The 20412-nt window shown below is 35.7% G+C and overlaps 1 protein-coding gene across 1 annotated transcript in view; it reads right to left on the bottom strand.

The window, feature by feature from the left end:
- The window catches only part of MYO6 (myosin VI), a 118573-nt gene that overhangs the window by 50859 nt on the left and 47302 nt on the right, over positions 1-20412 (bottom strand). Inside the window, exons 9-14 of the mRNA XM_042782585.1 lie at positions 17139-17219; positions 12606-12786; positions 8215-8359; positions 6119-6276; positions 4563-4654; positions 1014-1086 (exon numbers count right to left, since the gene is read on the bottom strand). Of these exons, the coding sequence (XP_042638519.1) occupies positions 1014-1086; positions 4563-4654; positions 6119-6276; positions 8215-8359; positions 12606-12786; positions 17139-17219 (730 nt within the window). The remainder of the gene's footprint in view (positions 1-1013; positions 1087-4562; positions 4655-6118; positions 6277-8214; positions 8360-12605; positions 12787-17138; positions 17220-20412) is intronic.

Below are 20412 nucleotides of genomic sequence, written 5' to 3'. Positions count from 1 at the left end.
GCTCAGAGGGCAGGAGTGCATGGAAGGAAGGACACAGGGAAGAGGTAACTATGGAGAGGAAGTGGGAGGGGAGCTGTTGCATTGTGGGAAACTACAGTCAATGTCATAAGACAAAGAGTATGTGAGCTGCTATATGGAAAGTGAATTTGCTCTGTAAACTTTCACCCAAATCACATTAAAAAAAATTAAAAAAAAAACCAAACAACTAGATAGTCACAGGTACAAAGGTGGGAAAGGATGTAGTATGCTAAGGGAATGGTAAGTCAATAGCTAGAGTGTGAAAGTGATTTTATTAAAGTCATACACATGTAAACTGAAAGCATAATAATTGTAACATTATCTTGTCCAAATCTAGCATATGAGTTATTGACTGGACTATCAAATTGGGTTTTCAAAACAAGGCTTGCTAAAGAGTTTTAGAGATGGGATGGGAAAAGAAAAGGAAGGATGAATGCTAACTGGAGGGCCACAGGAAAATATTTCTTTACAGTTAAAAAACATAGAAGAAAAATATAGACCCTGTTCTCCTGCTGCACAGTATTATCTGGATGTGACATGTACAACTTCTGAAGTTAACTGGAAGCCAGACAGAGGATGCTGCCAATGCACAAAGGAGGATGAAACCAACTTGCAGAAAAGCCAACTCCTGACAGACCTTCCCTGGAGCCTGACCAATCTATGAACTTCTCATCATGTGAGATAATAAATGCCTTTACTGCTGACGTGGTTGAATTTCTCTATTAACTGGTTTACATGTTAGCTGTTTAAGAAGGGAAATGGCCATAATAAATAGAACAGATTTTTGAAAAGCTGTCCAGATAGTTGAATTTGAGGCCTTGGTAGGAAAATCAACTTCCAAGCAGCAGTACTGGAGAAGCAGAACCACTCTCAAATATCACAGTTTCATGTCCCATAATCAGTAGTAACAATTACAGAGCACAGAAAAATTACTACCAAACACATTCATTGTATCTCCCTCATATATCCCAAAAGTGGAGTTAAATAATACATACCTATACAGTCCTGATTATCCACATAATGTACTTCATTAACACCTAAACCCTCTTTTTGATACAGTTCTTGTTCCTAAAAATTAAATAATCATAATCACACAGATGGAAATATTGTGCAACATGAAACAGACTCAGTGTTCTGTGCCATTTCTTAACATAACGTTTATGGAATAGTCAGAGTATAAAAGTTTACATCAGTTTTTATGGGGGCTGAGAAGAGTGTCTTACAAAACATTAGGCGAAGAAACTTTGCCTGCAGCACTATGAAATAAAGATATAAATGAACAACAACCATTTATCTTATAGATAAGCACATTCTTAAAATATCCAGAGCAGCCATAAACAAATACGGTAATCTATTTATAACCATTCAAACTCAAAGATCAGGGCTCTGAAATATTTTCCACAACTTTAAAGTCAGACTTATCAGCAAAACAGACCAGGGGTCAACAAATTCTTTCTGTAAAGGACCAGATAGTAAATATTTTCAGCTTTGCAGGCCATATAAAACGCACTGTTGTCAAGTCAACTTTGACTCATAGAGACCCTATAGGACAGAGTAGGCTGTAATCTTTATGGAAGCAGATTGCCACATCTTTCTCCCACAGAGTAGCTGATAGATTTCAACCACCAACCCTTTGGTTAGCAGCCAGGCTCTTAACCACTGCACCACCAGAGCTCCTCACAGTCTCTGTCAAATAATTTCACTCTGTCACTGGGCAAAAGTAGTCACAGACAACAGTAAATAACTTAATTTACAAAAAAGAGAGGCTGGCTAGATTTGGCTCAAGGGCCATAGTTTGCTGACCCCTGTAATTATCAGAGGAACTCAGGAACTTACTTTGATCATTCTAAAAAATTTAAAGTACCAAAAAAAAAGAAAAACCTAGCTCGCTTTGAGGCGTCTCTTTTATATCCCAATAGCCCTAGCTTTCCAAACACAGGCAGAGTAGATTTTGACCATTTGTAAGCAGGCACCAAAATCAAGGAAACAGTAGTTAACTACAAAAGGACTCACATACCTACGTGGTGATATAAGAAGTATGTATCAGTTGAGGAAGATAAATTTGGAAATAAGATATAAAACAAAATTATATTCCTAGATGTTAAATGTAATATTTTCTTTAAATTCTATATATATATATATGTATGTGTGTGTGTGTGTATGTAGATACACACACACACACACATACATATATACCGAAAATCCAAACTCACTGCCGTCAAGTTGGATCCGACTTATAGCGACCCCTTCCTTGGGTTTCTGAGGTGGTATCTCTATGGAAGTAGATTGCCCAATCTTCCTTCTGAGGAGTGGCTGGTGAGTTTGAACTGCCAGCCTTCTGGTTAGTAGTCAAATGCCTTAGGCACTACACCACCAGAGCTCGTGTGTGTGTGTGTGTGTGTGTGTATGCATGCTTAGGTTAATGTGTGTTCTGATTATTTAAAAGGTTTCTATCATCACAAAAAGTTTAAAAAAGAAAAAAAAGAAAAAGATTTTTGTATTCTAGATGGCACTGTCCACTCTAACCCAATCATGAATTTGCAATTCATATATTTAAGACTGTAGTAGAAAGTAAATATAAATCAAGACATGGTCTCTTCTAATATAGTTACTCTTACTAAATGCAGCCTCTAGCTGGGATTGATATGGAAGGGAAGAGTTAGGGTATGCTAAGCAAAACAACATTGTAACTAAAGAACTAATGCAGCTAGACAAAATATTTTCAGTCTCTTGTTCAGAAATTCTTGTTTTGCCTGCTGTTACCTCAGAATTGTTTTGAATACAGTGTGAAGGATTCCCTGGGTAGTGCGCAAATGGTTATGTGCTCAACTATAAGCCAAAATGCTAATGGTTCAAACCCATCCAGCCGCGCACCTCAGAAGACAGGCTTTTTTGTGCTCTCCTCCCAAAAAGCTCATAGCTTTAAAACCCCTAAAGTGTAGTTCTACTCTGCATTCATGGGGTCACCGTGAGTCAGAATTGACTTGATGGCAATTAACAACAACATATAAGTAAAGGAATTCCTGGGTGGTGCAAACAGTTAACGCGTCTGGCTACTAACCCAAAGGATGCCAGCTCAAGTCCACCCAGACATACCACAAAAGCCCTGGTGATCTATTTCTGAAAACTCAGGCACTGAAAACTCTATACACCATGGTTCTACTGTGACACACATGTGGTTGCTATGAGTCAGACCCAATGTCAACTGGTTATATAAGTAAAATGTACAAAAGCTGGAACATGCTGTGTAGCCCACGCAAACAAAGACATACTAAAAATGGGAGAGGGAGGTACTGGAAGGGATGGGAATAAGAGAGAAGTATTTCACATTTCAGTCCAGATAAAGTAGAGAACAGAATCTTAGAAAATAGCAGGGTATTAAGAAGGGAGGACAGTGTTGTTGGCCAGTGGCCAGGAGTGTGGGTTCAGATCCCTGTGACCTTCTACAAGTCACAGACTGCTCTGGGAACTGGTTTCTTCATCTATACAGTAAAAGGCTGGGTGTGAAAACCTCAGAGATCCATTTAAGTCTAGTATCTTCAGTCAGTAAAACATATCTCAAATAGCACAAAGGAAGGAAAGTCAAAGGTACTGGTAAGAAACATTGGAGAAGTCAAATTTCAAGGGGAGGGAGAAAAACGGTGAGACTAGCATAGTGGCTAAGGCACTTGACTGCTAACCAGAAGGCTGGCGGTTCAAACCCACCAGCCACTCCTCGGAAGGAAGGTTGGGCAATCCTACTTCTGTAGTGATTGTTGTTGTTGTTATTTGCCGTCGAGTCGACCCCGACTCATAGTGACCTCGGAAACCCAAGGAGGGGTCGCTATGAGTCAGGGCTGACTCGACGGCACATAACAACAACAACAACAAACCGCCAATCAACTGAGCTAAAGCTACCTTGGTATGCCTTCACTTCTGTACACTGTAGAGAATTATAGAACAGCTTTCCTAACCTTGGCATTGTGAGTGCCTGCCATGCCTGCAGTTATTTACTAAGAGAAGGGGCAGGCAGTTCCTCACTCAACCAGAGATGTACCCCAGCCAAAGGCCCACAGTTTACAAAGAACGTGGTAAGCAAAGCACTGCCCAGAGGCACTCGAGGCCAACTGCCTCATCAAAACTCCTGACTCGAGTGCTCTGCTGCCACAAGGGGAGAGTGAGCAGATGGCAGAGTGAGCAGAAGGGCAGAAGATGCTCGACAGTGATGAGAGTAGAAAGCTGGTTGGCAATGGCAGAAAGAGAGACAGCAGAATTAGCAACAGCAGAACTGCAAATCTAGTCAGTCACTAGGAAGAAGCAACAGATGTTCCTCACTTCTGAGGAACATTCAGTCATGTTCTGATTGTGAGCCTAAGAGTTTCAGCCACACAATTAACACATCTGATGTGCCTGAGCAGCAGGTGAATGAGCTACTTGTGCTGAGTTTTCCTGATTCCGTGGATCACCTTACATTATGCCCCCTCGATCAGGGTAACTGCGGCACATCTCTGTTCCTTGGAATTTAGAATAGTTTAATGTAGTTCTTAAAGTATAATGGCAATTACCTCCTTCAGAATCCTTTCATTAAAAAACTGTTGAAGTTTTTCATTGCAGTAGTTGATACAAAATTGTTCAAAACTGTTATGTTCAAAGTACTCTGAAAACATAATACCAGAATCAATAGTTATTATCATCAGGCCAACTTTATATTATAAATTGGTTTGGGATAAAATTTTAATATACTGATGGCTTAACTGAAAATTCAGAATACATAAATAAATAAATGTGTACTGTGCTCCCCAAATGTTCTTACTGCAAGACTTAAAATTTATTAAGAATTAAAAATAAATACTAAAAATACCTTGCTTCACTGAACAAAAGAGATTTTGTAATATGAAATAAATATCATACAGTAAAATATACAAAATGTAAGCCACTCTCCAACAATTTTTTTTAAAGTATTAAAGCAATCTGCGTTAATTAAAACAAAACCAATGGCTCAAAATGCAAGTGCTTTAAAAGATTTTTTGCTATGCAATCTAACATTTTAATTATCAAAAAATGCTATGGATGTTAATTTCTAAAATTAAAGAATTATACTAAACGAGCTCTAAGATCCCCACAGCTCTAAGATTTTATGATTCTGTGTATGTTTCGAGTTATACTGGCATAGACCAGGAAACAAATGTCTGAAGATTGTGAAATATTACTTCAGCTATAGGTGTTTACGTTTGAGCATATGATTTACCATAAATTTTTAAATACACATCATATCACAGAGATTGGCAAAATGGGGGGGGGGGGGAACTGCCAAAAAATACAAGGACATACACTTTTACTTGGCCAAGGCAAATAAACCACAGAGGAGAAAGACACTACTCCTACACTGACAAAGGCGCACCAACATCAATAAAGCCCAACACAAAGCCTGGGGCCAACAGTCAGATTTACTCTGAGAATTTTACAACACAGTCATTCAGAACAAAGTAGCAGCACTCAGATGAGGGGACTCTTTTCATTTCTGGTTACAAGGCCTCAAAGTTGATCTCAAGTTATTACTTAAGGTACATATTCATTTGGTGGAAAATTAATTGGAAATAGCTATTTCTTCACAACTAAAGTGTGAACACATTTTTATATATAGTCATCAGACTGGCCTATATGTCAGTTCAAACTATACCCAGCTTTACAGGGTAGTCAAAAGTTTATTAGCCCATAAATAAGAATTCTCTATACTTCCTGAACAATTTTTCAAAGTCCATTAAAAAGTGTTGATGACTTAATTATCTGTATTAGTAGCACTCAAGAGTTTACTTTATTCACTTGTTTTCATTTAAGAGTATAGAGACATCCCTTAACTATAGAGGTTTCAGTCAACATGTTTTAATTTTAGCATTATTGTAACTAAAACTACCCATAAGTCTTTTTTTTTTTAACACATCAGCTTCCTATTTAAATCATATTATGAAATGTAGGTATGTATGTAGAGCTTAAAATACATCAGGTAAAAAGTATTACAAAAGAGAAAAGGTTATGTTTTTAAATTTTAACTTTAAATATATATGGAAACCCAAATGAAAAAATGTCAAACAAATACAAATACAAAAGAAACTATACTTACCAAACCCAGCAATATCTAGGACTCCAATAAAATAAGATGATGTCTCAAAAGGAAAACATTGATTCACTCTGTTTACCACATGATCGAAGAGATGGCTATAGACAGTCTTTGCCAAGGCATCACGGGCATTGTTTGCTTGCTCCACTTTCAGGGGCACCCTATAAAACATCACGATACCAATGAAAATTCTTCATATTGGTGTTTTGTGAAAAAGACACCCAAGGTCAAAGTTCACCTAAACATACTCACTCTGAAGAGGGTCATTTGTAAAAAGGCACAGATAAATGAGGCTGAGTGAAAAGCTATAATAGAAGAAGTAAAGGAATTATTTGCAATTAGGAAAAAAAAATCACCTACACCTAGATTTTTAAAAAGCTGTTATTGGATAAAAGAACTTTAGGCCTGAAAAAAACTTAACATAATTTACACTAAACTATAATGCTGAATATATTTTTTTTTAAATATTCAGAAAAATAACCTTCCTTTTGATTTTTCATAAATACAATATTAATTATGCTTAATTCAGGATAATTTTAGTTTGGTAATTTATTTATATTATTTAGGGAAAAAATGATTACATCTTAAAATGTGAATTGTCCAACTCTACTGTTTAATATAAGTAATTACATGTTGTGACAGTATTTGATACTGCAGATCCAGAAACAGTATCTGAAAATTACAGTCTTATGAAGGGAGATTGGCATAAAAGAAAATTTCCAAACACTATGGTAAATACTGTCCTAACAGTACACATGTGGTACCTACCACAGGAGCACCAGAGAAAATGTCTAATTTGGAAGGAGTCTTAAAAGACATCAAGGTCAGCCTGATATTTGAATCCCTACTAAAGAGTGGTTTCAAACTGAAATTTCCCACAATCAAACTCTTCTTTAAAGTGAATCTTATATGGTCACGCCATACATAAAGTGCCTAAAAGAAATGCTTTGAACCAAAGGGGAATGCAGGAAGTGAGACTTGGGGACCATTCATGAAGCCTTTATGGGCCACTCTCTGGGCCTTAGAGCTATGTGCAAGGACCAAAGTAAGTGTGGGGCACTGCTCTACATCCTCTTTGCCAACTATTTTTTTATAATAAAAATGATGTGGAATTAGCTTAGCAAAGAGTCAGGCTAAGCATACCTTGCTAAAATTTCCAGAAGCATTAGTGCTGCCATATTTTCCGAGTGACTAAACAGTTTTCCTTTTCTTTTTTTTTTTTGAAATCTACTTCTGAAAACTCAGCCACTGAAAACTCTATGGAGCACAGCTCTCCTCTGGCACATGCTGAGTCACCATGAGCTGGAATTAACTTGATGGCAACTGGCTTTAACTTATTTTTGAAAATTCATCTTTTAATCTGTTGAAATTTTTTTGGCAATGTGTCAATAGAACACACTGTCTGCCTTATTTAGCAAGGGATAGAGGATCTGACATTCTCTCCCCACAGTTGAAAATCTAACAGTGTATCACAATGACATCTGATTATTATTTTAGTTTCCAGTAATACAAGTGAGTATGTATAAAGTATACGATATTGAACCAAAAGTGTATATATAGACCCACACACAATCTAGAAATTGTTGGTTGTTTATTTTAAAAAGCTATACGCTTATTTTCTTGTCATTCTAATGTCCTCTAAACAAAGAATTCTAAAGGTAAGGAGAAATTCCATTTGCTGAGTGTTTTGCTAAAGTCAATTCTACACAGAAGAAATTATAGTACATGCACCATTCAGTTAGCATGGAAACACATTTCTGAAATAAAATATTCTATAATCTAAAATCATCAAATATTGAGTGATATAATTAACTCATATTTTCAAAGTTGTATAAACATAGACCCCTTTCTTATCTTATAAATTCCAAATTTGTACCATGCCGTACATCTGCAAGGAACTATTTAAGAGCTACAAAAGTCCCCATTTATTTATATGGTTATTTACTGCTGTAAAAGGCACATAATTTTGATCTAGTGACACAGGTTTTAGAACATTACAATGAAAAAAATGTATGATGCACAAAGATCAACTTTAAAACTCAGCTCTGTGACAAACTGCAAGGCAGGATTTCTAGAGAGTAATGGGGTAAGGAACTTACTTTATAACTGTTCCTTTAGTGCCCCCTGCTGTTGTAAGCATTACTCTTGTGGTTAAACTCACACGAAGATCATCTTGATCCAAACCCAGTAATTCAGCACAATATTCCAATGACTGAGTAGATTTATTCTTCAGATTACAACCACCTAATGAAAATGTATTTTAATTTCAAATTAATTAACATTTCATACACCAAATCTTTAAGATACAATTATTTGAATTATACTCAGCTTATGTAAAACTACAGAATAGACAAGTCTTATTTGTAATTCTTAATTTTGCCTTAATTTTTTACCACCCATACTGCCAAGGCTACCTCAGGACCCTCTCATGGGATAAATCCATGGTGTAGTTCTTTCAGCCCATGAGTACTAACCTACTTCATTTTTTATGACCCTGTAAGCAAAATATATGTAAATATATGTAAGCAAAAAATATGGGAGCTCTGGTAGCGTAGTGCCTAAGGCACTTGACTGCTAACTAGAAGGCTGGCGGTTCAAACCCACCAGCCACTCTTCGGAAGGAAGATGGGGCGATCTACTTCCGTAGTGATACTGCCTCAGACACCCAAGAAGGGGTCGCTATGAGTCGGATCCGACTCGACTGCACATAACAACAACAACAAGCAAAATATACTAATGATGAGTTACAGTCTTTGTAATATATTCAATCTCCGAGAGAAATAGAATGCCCTAAAAAAATTCATTAAGGCTCCAAAAAGCTTCAAGGGGCAATTTTTATAGTAAAAGTTATAATATGTTTTAATACATCAATTTGGATAAGGATGTATGTCTATGCATGTATGAATGTGTATGTATGCAGGTGGAAATGCTGCTTGGAGAGGGAGGGAGAGGATGAGCAGGTAATTGTTATTATCTGCATATCATATCTACAGATTTCTGTTTTTAGAGGTTGTTGGAAAAAAATATTTTCTAGAAAGGCAGTGTACTAGCTTTAGACTCTGCTTTAGACTCTGGGTTGATCTGGCTCCGCCACCACCTACCCGTGTGACCTTGATCAAGTTACTCTCTGTGCCTCAGCCTACTCATCTATAAAACTGGAATAATAATAATAATATTTATCTCATAAGGTTGTTATGAATATTAATAAGTTAACATTTGAAGTGTTTGGAATAGTGCCTGCTATAATTATTATTATTGCTAAGAACATTAAAAATACTAAAAAATGTTTTCAAATTTATGTTTACATAAGTGCTTCGTTTCAATACCAGCTAAATCCAAAACTACGAAGAATATGTGGAAATCATAACAAGCATCTGCTCATGACAGATCAGTACAATACTTAATAGACCACTCTCAGAAAAAATAAGTCATGACATCTTGTAATAATAGGGGCTGTCAAAATGGTTCAATCCAAAAACCAAACCAAACACACTGCCATCGAGTCAATTCCAACTCATATAGACTCCCTTTGGGTTTCCGAGGTGGCAAATCTTTATGGAAATAGATTGCCCAGTCTTCCTTCTGCAGAATGGATGGTAGATTTAAACTGCCAGACCCTTCAATAGGGAAAGAAAAGTCTTTCCGAAAAATGGTGCTGACATGATAGAATATTCACGTGCAAAACAATGAATCTGGATCACTACCCCATACCTTATACCAAATTTAAGTCAAAATGGATCAAAAACCTAAATGCAAGAACTATAAAAATTCTCAGAAGAAAACAGTCACTTCATGAACTTGGAATAGACAATGGTTTCTCAAATATGAAACTAAAAGCACAAACAACACATGAAAAGATAAGATAAACTGGACTTTATAAAAAAAAAAAAATTATCAAAGAACATCATCCAGAAACTAAAGGAATTGTACTTAGAGTATATAAAGTGTATATGTATGTATGTAAGTGTACATCTATACATATGTGACTGTGTAGGTGTATGTGAATGATCATAGGAAGGATGAAGATTAATGTAATAAAATCCCAACAATTAAAATAAAAATAATTTAGTTATTCATTCTCTAGAGTCATTACTTCATTCTAAACCTCTCTACTTTCTGTTCATTTTTCCCTTCACCAAAAGGTAAGATGGAAGAAAAAACAAGAGAAACTACAAGTACGAACAATGTACCTTGTGACCACTATAATTATTTTCTACCAAATGAATCATGCAACATTTATGACAGTCTACATACATCTGCAAGTTACACAAGGTAATAACATAAGGTATAAAATGCCACATTACTTCTAGCAACATTTCCAAAGTGTGTGCATTAAATACTCTAAACATAGGCTCTTTTTTGTGTGTGAGTTTGGTATAACAAATGCTACAGACTAAACAAAATGTGTTCTAACATTCATTACAATTTCTAAATAATTTTGAAATCCCTTTAAAAAATTAATAAAAAGTTTTAAGGCACACTAACAGCAAATCTAACTTTTTTTTTCCATTTTAAACTGAGTAATCTGTGCTATTTTAATTATTACATAAATCTCTTAGTAGCACTTACTATGTGCCAGACACCAGTATTCAAAGCTTTTCACAAATATTTATCTCATTTGTTCTTCTTCACAACAAGAAATAAGAACTATTATTATTCCAAGTTTTCAAGTGAAGTAACTGAGACATGGTAAGGTTAAGTGACTCGCCCAAGGCCATGCAGGCAGTGCGTGGGGAAACAGTCTGTCTCAAGATCATATGCTCTTATCTGCTACACTGTGCTGAATCTCATATTATTGATTTCACAGCATCACAGGAAATTAAACCTGAAAGTCATTAAACCTGCCTATTTCAATCTGCTCATTCACAGATCAGGGCTCTCAGGGAGCTTCAGTGATCTGGGGACAATGAGGGGCAATTAGAATATGCTCCTTAGTTACTAAGATTTGGGTAAATGCTGGCTCTTACATTTATGTCTTCATTTAATAATTATATTCCTTAACTTTTCCACAAATTCCAGTTGTATAAAATGGAGCTAGTATTTCCTCCCTTATATGTCTACTGTGATATTTAGGTGGAAAATACAGTATATGAAGGGTCTTGCACACAATATATATGTTTTTTAAATGATCTTGTTCCTTCTCTTGTGCCCCTCACCTGTATGCATACCAGTGCCAGGTACGACACCTTAAAAGCATTTCTCATGGATTATTTCATTTTATGAATGAAGAAACAAGGCTCAGAGAGCCTCTGGGATATGACACTAAAGCCCATGTTAATGACTACTATACAAATGGTGCTTTAGATTTTTCAAAAACACATCCTTGATATAAAATTTTTAAATAATGATTAATGCACGAGTTAGCAAGTTTTTTCTATAAAGGGTTCGATAGTGAATATTTTAGACCCTGTGAGTCATACAATCTTTGTTGCAACTACTAAACTCTGCCACTGTAGCCTGAATGAATGGGTGTGGCTGAGTCCCAGTAAAACTTTATTTATATAAAAACAGGTGATGGGCCAGATTTAGCCCAAAGGCCATAGAGTCTGCCAACTCTTGTACCCATGATCAAATTCAGGATTATACAAAAATTCTCTCTATTTATGTAGAGACTGAGACACTAAAGCTGAAAAGCTGCTACAATCTAGATTTTAAGTACCTTTTTTCATTTACATATTGTTTAATGTGTGTATACTTCTCATTAATAAAGTATACAGGCTTTCACATATACTCAATTGTCCTAATTAATTGATTCAAATTTAAATCAACCAACCAGAAACATATCAAACACACTTTAGTAAATGAGAGAAAATTAATCTCTTTCCTTACTGAAAAAGTATAAAGTCAGCTGAAAATGTTGGTTAAGGGCTCAGCTGCTAACTGAAAAGTTGGTGGTTAGAACTCATCCAGCAGCTCCATGGGAGAGAGATTTGGTGAACTGCTTCCCTAAGTACAGCTGGGAAAACCCTATGGGGAAGTTCTAGTCTATCAGATGGGGTCGCCATGAGTCAGAATTGACCCGTCAGCACCAACAATAGTCAAAAGTTACTTGTCCTTCATAAAATAAGAGGTTCATGCTGATCATGGGAGCTCTGGTACTGGAGTGCCTAAGGCATTTGACTGCAAACCAGAAGGCTGGTGGTTCAAACCCACCAGCCACTCCCTGGAAGAAAGATTGGGCAATCTAATTCCACAGTGATACCACCTCAGAAACCCAAGGAGGGGTCACTGTAAGTCAGATCCAACTTGACAGCAGTGAGTTTGGTTTTTAAATGCTGATCATTACTACTAATTTGTTCAGAACAGGGCTCATAATGACTGATAATAAAGCATTCTTCATTTGAGAGATTCATCTAACACTGTATAGTCTAACAATTTCAAGGTAAATATTAATACACCTGTATGTAAACAGATTTAGTTACATATAACAAAGAAATGACAGAACTTTTCTCTGACTTTGTACTTCTTTAAAAAACAAACAACAAAAAACCTGAAGTGCTGCCGGCTTCCTCAAAATCAATATTTCCAAGGTGTAGGACACCAGCCACTACTCGAAACAGATCAAGCTTTTCTTCATCACCCAAACCAATCTTTTTCATGGCTGTGCACATTCTAATAAAATCTCCATGGTCATCTAACAGAGGATCCTTCAAGGAACCTGCCTTAAGATACTATAAAATAAGAAGTTATTAATTAACTAAACTTTAGATTATTTAAGTAGAATAAAATTACTACACCAGGTCTATTAATGCACTATATAACATGCAAAAATAAAATGGCAAAATTGTAGTATTCTCACACATTGAGAAACTGAATGACTTGGTAAAGTAGATAAGAGATTTCTCTGTACTACTTCTTACAAATGTATGTGAATCTACAATTATCTCAAAAATTTCAATTAAAAGCATGAATGAGATCTTTTCCAATTAAATTACAATGTTAACCTTAAAGCATCATAATGCTAGGATATTAAAGATATAAAGTAAGTGGAAAAGAAGTGAACATCAGTAGTTAAAATCAACATGAATCCACAGATCAAAGAGAACTGAGGTAAAAAAAGCTGTGATAAAAATTTAAATCTGATGCTTAGCATCACACTCCTGTAGGTTAATTACCATCAAGTTCACTAACATTAAATGCTAGTAAATAGTGATAGATGACAGAATAATTTTTTATTATTTTCTTTCTATATGAAATAAAGTACATTAGTAATCACCATGCTTATTCTAAGAATTTATACATTTTGTTCTTGTGCATTTACACATAAGGTCACCATAAGGTGAAACTGACTTGACAGAAACTAACAAAAATTTATGCAATAATCTATGCTAAAGAATAATGTAGAATCTGCAAAACACCGCATAACATGGATGAACTTGGAGGACATTATGCTGAGTGAAATAATTCAATCACAAAAGGACAAATATTGTATTAGTCTGTTATTGTAAAAGTTAAGGAAAGGTTTATCTATTGAAGGAAATTTTCTTTGTTGGTTACCAGGAGTGGGAGGGGAGAGGAGGGAACGCTGTTAGATAGATAAGAGATAAGTATTGATTTGGGTGAAGAGAAGGGCAATGTACCAAATGGGAGTGACCAATATGACACCATTGAGGATGAGAAAGACATAGAGAGGTACATGGGAGGTACAGACAACAAAGATGAACCCTTTTGCACATACAGTACTGCGTTGTCAGTGAAGGCAAACATGGGTATATGGATGGATAGATGGGTGGACAGGCTAAATGATTAGGTATGTCTATGAAATGGGGAGTGTATCCAACAACATATATAGGGTTGGCAGACAATGGTCCTATAAGTTTATGTGAATGATCAGAATTCCCAGGTGTACAGTAGAGCTGACAAGGGGCAAGGTTGTAGTCACTGCTTGGTCACATCCAGCCACCCAGACAGACAGAGTAGTTGAACCTGAGGGCTTGGGACCATAGTTGCAGGGGACATCAAGCTCAATTGGCATAACATACTATACAAAACATTGTTCCACCTCCTACTTTGGCGAGTAGCAACTGGGACTTAAAAGCTAGCAAGCTGCCATCTAGATGCAATGATGGGTCTCTCCTCATCCAGAGCAAAGAAGAATGAAGAAAACCAAAATTCATGGAAACAATTAGTCCTAGAGACTGGTACACCATCCAATCTGCAGCCTATACAACTATGAGACCAGAAGAACTAGATGGTGCCCTGCTACCACTGTCATCCACTCGGAAGGGGATCTATGTAGGAGATCCTGGATAGAGAGGGAGAACAATGTGGAACAAAACTCAAAATCATTTGGAGAAAAAAGAAAAGTAAAAAGAAGGTGGTTACCAGGTTTGCTGGTCCAATAGAGCCTGGTGGAACCACTGAGACTATGGCCCCTAGCTGCCCTTCAGGTCTGGAATTGAACCCACACCTGTGGTTTCCAGCCAAACAAAATACAGGCATGTGAGTTAAACATTTACCTCAAGTACATACACACCTTGGAGGGAACAATCATGAGAGAAAGAAGGGCTGCTTATGCACAGGGAGACAGCACAGGGGGCAGGAGAGTGTGGAGGGATGGACACTGGGAAGAGGTAACTATGGGGAGGACGTGGGAGGGGAGCTGATGCATTGTGGTAAACTGTGGTCAATGACATGAGACAAAGTATATGTGAACTACTGTATAGAAAATGAATTTGCTCTCTAAATCTTCACCCAAATCACAATAAAAAAAAAAATTATGCAATAATCTAAAATATTTCAGAAAATGAGGAGAAAGTTTGTTTTTATGTTCCCTCCTAAAATAACTTACATTTATTCATATGTTAGAACCTGTAGCAAACTCAGAAAAAGGGAAGAAGGAAGTCAGGTCTGCAGAAACCAGTAAGAGGAACATAAAAGTTACTGGACACAAGAAGATGGAACTAGGAATTTTCCAGAACTTGAGCTCTGGTGGCATAGTGCCTAACGCACCTGACTGCTAACCCAAAGGTTGGCAGTTCAAACCCACCAGCCACTCTGCAGAAGGAAGACCAGGAAATCTACTTCCATAAAGATTTACCACCTTGGAAACTCAGTGGGGGTCACAATGAGTTGGAATCGACTCTATGGCATTGAGTTTTTTTTTTTGTTTTTTTTTTTTGAGAATGAGGAAGTAAGTCAATTGGTCATGAAGGCTCTCCTAGGAGGTTTTTTTTTCTCCCCACAAAACACAGTGCACAGTATTTCCATCCATGTGATTATGATCATTTAACTTTTAGGAACAAGAACTCTACCAAGAAGGATGGTTTAGGCGTTAAAGAAGCACATTACGTGGCTAACCGGCTCCACTGCCATTGTCATTCCACAATTATTGTTTTAATGTCCAATTATGCTTGTGCAACGTTTCTGGAAAATGTCTAGATAATGGAATTTAATTTCATTCTTAAAAGAAGCAAACAACCACATGCAGCCAACATGAAAAGAAAACACATATTATGCAGAATTTTTAGTCTTTCAATCGAATGCAAACTTCATTTAAAAATTGTTTTTAATTAAATGTTAATCAACATATTCTATTATGGCAGACTAAAAATACTGCATTCTCTCAAAAACATTACACACAATTTTAAAACACTAAAGAAATTAGGCAAAGGATTCTAATTATTCAAAATGATCACCTCATCCTCCTGATAAAGAAGACATAAAAAATTATTAATGCATTTTTCACTTACATACATAAGCACTCAAGGTAATTAAGATTACTGAGAAAGTATGCTGACTGCAGAATCAGAATGAGTACATTTTTGTATTTGAAGAGTTTTGTTTCCCCTCTAATCAGTATTTTTCCATGCCAAAAGATCACATTTATATTCTTTTTTTTTTTTCCCTCTCTTTAGGTAGGTACCATGTCCCACTGAAGAATGCTTCCATTATCTTAGTGAAGAGAATACAACTTCTATATTATCATGTATAAAACAAAGTCTTACCAGGACAAAGGAAGATACCATAATAAATATTAATGCTGCTTCTTAAAGTTCCAACCATGGCTGTAACATAAACTGCAGTTTATGATTTAGAGCCAGATAGCTGTGTCTAGGATGATATGTAAAATGTCATCTTAAAAGTTAACTGAAGACTCATCTGCTTAGAATTCAAAATGGGAATTTTCACTCACTTGTTGTTTTCTAAATTAAAGTCATATTCATCTTCCTCATTTGAGGAATCAAAAATATCTGACTCATAAATCCAATAGCATTATAAACTGACTACAATAAAACCTGTTCAATAAAATACTCAGCATACATCTTTTAATAGAACTAATAAAGATAATTATTAACAAGTACCTATAATTAATCCCTATGTAGCATTTCATCATTTAAGCTCCTTGAATATACACAACTTAGTACCACTTATTACTTAAATACAACACATACTAAAATTTGTAAGGGCTATAGTAGACTTCAAATTAAGGATTTAATGTTTTTAAAATAATACTTAATGGTGTGATTATACCTAATTATTCTTAGAAACTGTAAAATAATCTACGTGAGACCAAAAGATAAAACTTTTCATAAGATATTACAGAAATATGATGTTTAAAGAGAAATATAATAATTTATACTCAGTTTATTTACTACTTCAAGACTTATTTCAGCCTTGAAAAAGACAATAAATTACAAAAGATACAGTGTATACTTCTACTGTTATACAGTTATAGATAGATATCACAAACGGGTAAGAAGAGAATTTGAAAAATGCTAGACTAGAATGATTAGGCAGTTTAATAATGTCATACTTGAAAAAGAATACGCAGAGCCGTGCATTGCAGCCTAACCAAGAAGAGCCTGAAATTGTTGGTGCTATATGTACCAAGAGTGGTTATCTCAAGTGTCACACTGTGAGAGAGACTTAGATCTTAGATAAGTATTTAGTTCTGTTTTTTTTTTTTTTTTTTTTTAAGTCTCAGCCTAAAATCCTATTTGGACTCCAAAATAACTAACATATCTTTCAATGTGGTATTTTTCCATTAAGTATTTTAGTTAAAAAATTAAGTCTACTATACCTCAGGACTTTTGCGGTTCTGTAAAATCTGTTTGTCAGTTTCTTTGTTAGCAAAGTATCTAGTGCAGCCTCGGTTTAAATACTACAACAAAGAAAGCAAAAAAATGTTAAATTAAAAAGTATGATACATGCAGGGAATAACAAAATGTATGAAATAGTGCTAGCCATAAAGAATTTCTGAACATAACTTGAGTAACACTTACTCTCTCAATTAAAATCAATACTACTACTATATATTATATAACATTTTTACGCCTATAATCAAACAAGGGATATTGAAAATCCTAGCACCCTGAAAGTAGATAAAATTATTCAATTTAAAAATAATACCACAAAGGTTTCCAATTTTAAAAAAGCAGCAATTTTAAATCTCAGTATCAAATGTCCTTTTAAAAATACAGTTCTTAATGTTACATATAATAATATCACCTTCCTACTACACACTTAAAAGACTCACAAATAAGGACCCACAGTGTGGTTTAATACTGTAAATAATATTTTAAATTCTGAATAAAGAAGAAATACTAATCTTCAGTTTCTTAAATCTATTTTTTTTTTTTTAGTCAATTCTTCAAAACATACCTGTCATACTTACTAGTAGTTAACATTGGATATACGAAAATTACAATACTTTATGGACCTTTTTAGGTATACAAAGAACACTTTCAGCTTTTCTTCTTTCAATGATTTACTATGCCAACCAAAAGTCTTATAAAGGCTCAGTATTTTCAAAACATAGAACAAGGGAAGCAGTTGAGAAGAAAATCAAATATTGGCCTCAAAGAGAATCACCTACCCACGTTTACTGCGGGAAGAGACTAGTCAGGAAGTAATACAAAAGGAACAGGATAGGAAAATTTTAAAAACATCTCAGCTTCTCTTAAATAAGGTCACTATGATCTAACTGCATCATGGCATGAATTCCAAGATTAAACACACCAAATCTAATAAATACTAAAAAAATTTCATAATAAAATTTTAATCATTTAGGCAGAAATTAATAATCTGCACATTGCTCTTCCCCCTACTGTAATGAAATATTAAAATTCAATTGACAACAGGCAATGATATGCAAAGAGCTTTTCCTTCCACCCCAGAATCTTAGGGGATGAAAAAGCAAAAGGGGTGCGGGGGGCAATAATAATAATAATGATAAAGCATTTTTAATTGACTATTTCAAAAAATAGTTCCTTTATTTAGTAGGATGATAGTAGCTTAAACATGTAAAGCCAAAACAAATTTTTTTGCTAGCAGGAGTTTTAATCCTGTTAAATACTTGGCTTTTAGACAGTTAGACTTGATATTAAAACATAGGAAAAATACTTGTTTCTTCCAACTTTTATATAATTAGAAAATCTGTAACTATTCCTATCATCCATTTTTAATCTATCCAAGTTTTGTTTATACTCAAGGATCTTTGCATGACTATAGTAAATGCTTCCTTAAAATATATGCAAAAAATATTTTAAAAGGAGGTTCTGGTAAGATGGCAGACTAGGCAGAAAGACTGCACAGACCCTCTTCAACAAAGAAAAGGGAAACCAATTAGCACAGACACAGAAGATAATCCTGGATCCCTGAGCCTTGAAGAGAAGGGTGTAGAAGTGGACTAAACCCCAACTAGCAGAAGAATTTGAATTAAAATACCAAAAAAGGAAACAGACAGAGCTGATGACTGGCAGCGATCCTGATGGCACAGACAGCTTGGAGAGTGCCGAGTAGTGGTAGGACCTAAGAATTAACCTAAAAATCAGCCCTGCTAGCCAGGGACTGCACGGAGGACTACTCCGATGGCTGGGAAATAAACGGAGAAGGCAAAGAGAAGGGCGGGCTGAGCTGTGGACTTTTGCCTGTCCGGAGAGAACTGCCATTTTGAACGTTTACAAGAAGCTTGACCATTTTGGATATTTAAAGAGACAGCACTCTCGCAGTTCCCAGTTGCCAGGGAACAGGTTCTCCTTGCCAGCAACCCCAAGGACACTCCGGACTTGCACGAATGACAAGGTCCAACCTTCCTCTTGTTACTCTTATACACCACAAAAGTTTGGTGAATGGAGGTGCGGCCATCCCCCACTCCCACCCACCTTCTGGGCCCACAGGAATTCCATCCCAGTCTGTGTGCTCAGACGGAGCCTGGGTGCCCTGACCTGTCCTCCACCAATTTTTTTTTCTCTTTTTTTATTTTTATTTTTTTTCTTCTTCGCTTTATTTCTTGGGGTGTTTAGTTTGCTTGTATTTGTCCGTTTTAAAACTACTATTATTAATAATACTTTTGTCCTTTTTACTATTTTTCTTTATTCTTCCCCTCCCAATTCCTAGTTTTAAGCTTTTTTTCTTTTCCCTGCTCCTGGTTGAAAAAAAATTTTTTTAATTTAATTTTTCTTTTCTTTTATCCCCTTTTTTCTCGTGATTACCTCCATTCCTTGTTTTTTTCTTTTTGCATTTTCCCCATTTTCTTCTTCATTTTTCTCCTTCCCTACCTTTTTTCTCTTAGTGTCCTATCCCCAGATATTTCAGGTTTTCTTGTTTTTTCTTCTTCTTTTTCCCTTTTATCTTTTTTTGGTTACTGTTCCTGTGTGATTACATGGTGTGTTTTTTGTCCATGAGCTTTTAGGTTTTTGATCGTTATTGAACTGTAATTTTTGTCTGAGTGGGAGACAGCAACAGTCCCCATATGACATAACCACACCCACACTTCCTGCAACTTCACTTACTGAGCGACAGCCACTACCTCCTTCTCCACCAACGGGCCAACAAGAAGATCCTGAATCACGCTTGGCTGCTCTTCACAAACAGTTAACAGAGATCTAAATACAACAACGCCACGATGTCTTGGAGACAACAGATCATCAAAGTCCACACAAAGAAGCAGGATAAAGTGATAGAAACAAGGGAGCAGGATACAGACCCAGAACACATCCTTGAGGAAGAAGCAACACTGGAACTCTCTGATAAGGAATTCAAAACAATTATATTTAGGTATTTTCAAAGGATTGAGAGACAGACCAAAGAAAACACAAAAAAATTCCTAGAAGAATTTTGGAAGACAATACAAGAACAAAATGACAAAATAAATGAAAAATTAGAAATGATTCTAAATCTATAGATAGAAATACAGAAGATTAATACTAAACTGTCAGAAATAGATAACACATTGGAAGGGCAAAGGAGTAGAACTGATGCAATGGAAGACAGAATTAATGAGATTGAAGACAAATACCTGAATACTTCTTTGGAAATGGATCAACCAAAAAAAAAAAAAGGAAAATAGCCTA

This window comes from Orycteropus afer, unplaced genomic scaffold, assembly GCF_000298275.1.
Source record: "Orycteropus afer afer isolate SDZICR_OR568_19922 unplaced genomic scaffold, OryAfe1.0 scaffold00380, whole genome shotgun sequence".
NCBI classification, from domain to species: Eukaryota; Metazoa; Chordata; class Mammalia; order Tubulidentata; family Orycteropodidae; genus Orycteropus; species Orycteropus afer.
The sequence above is the reverse complement of the archived record's forward strand: the minus strand, read 5'-3'. Positions and strand labels throughout refer to the sequence as shown.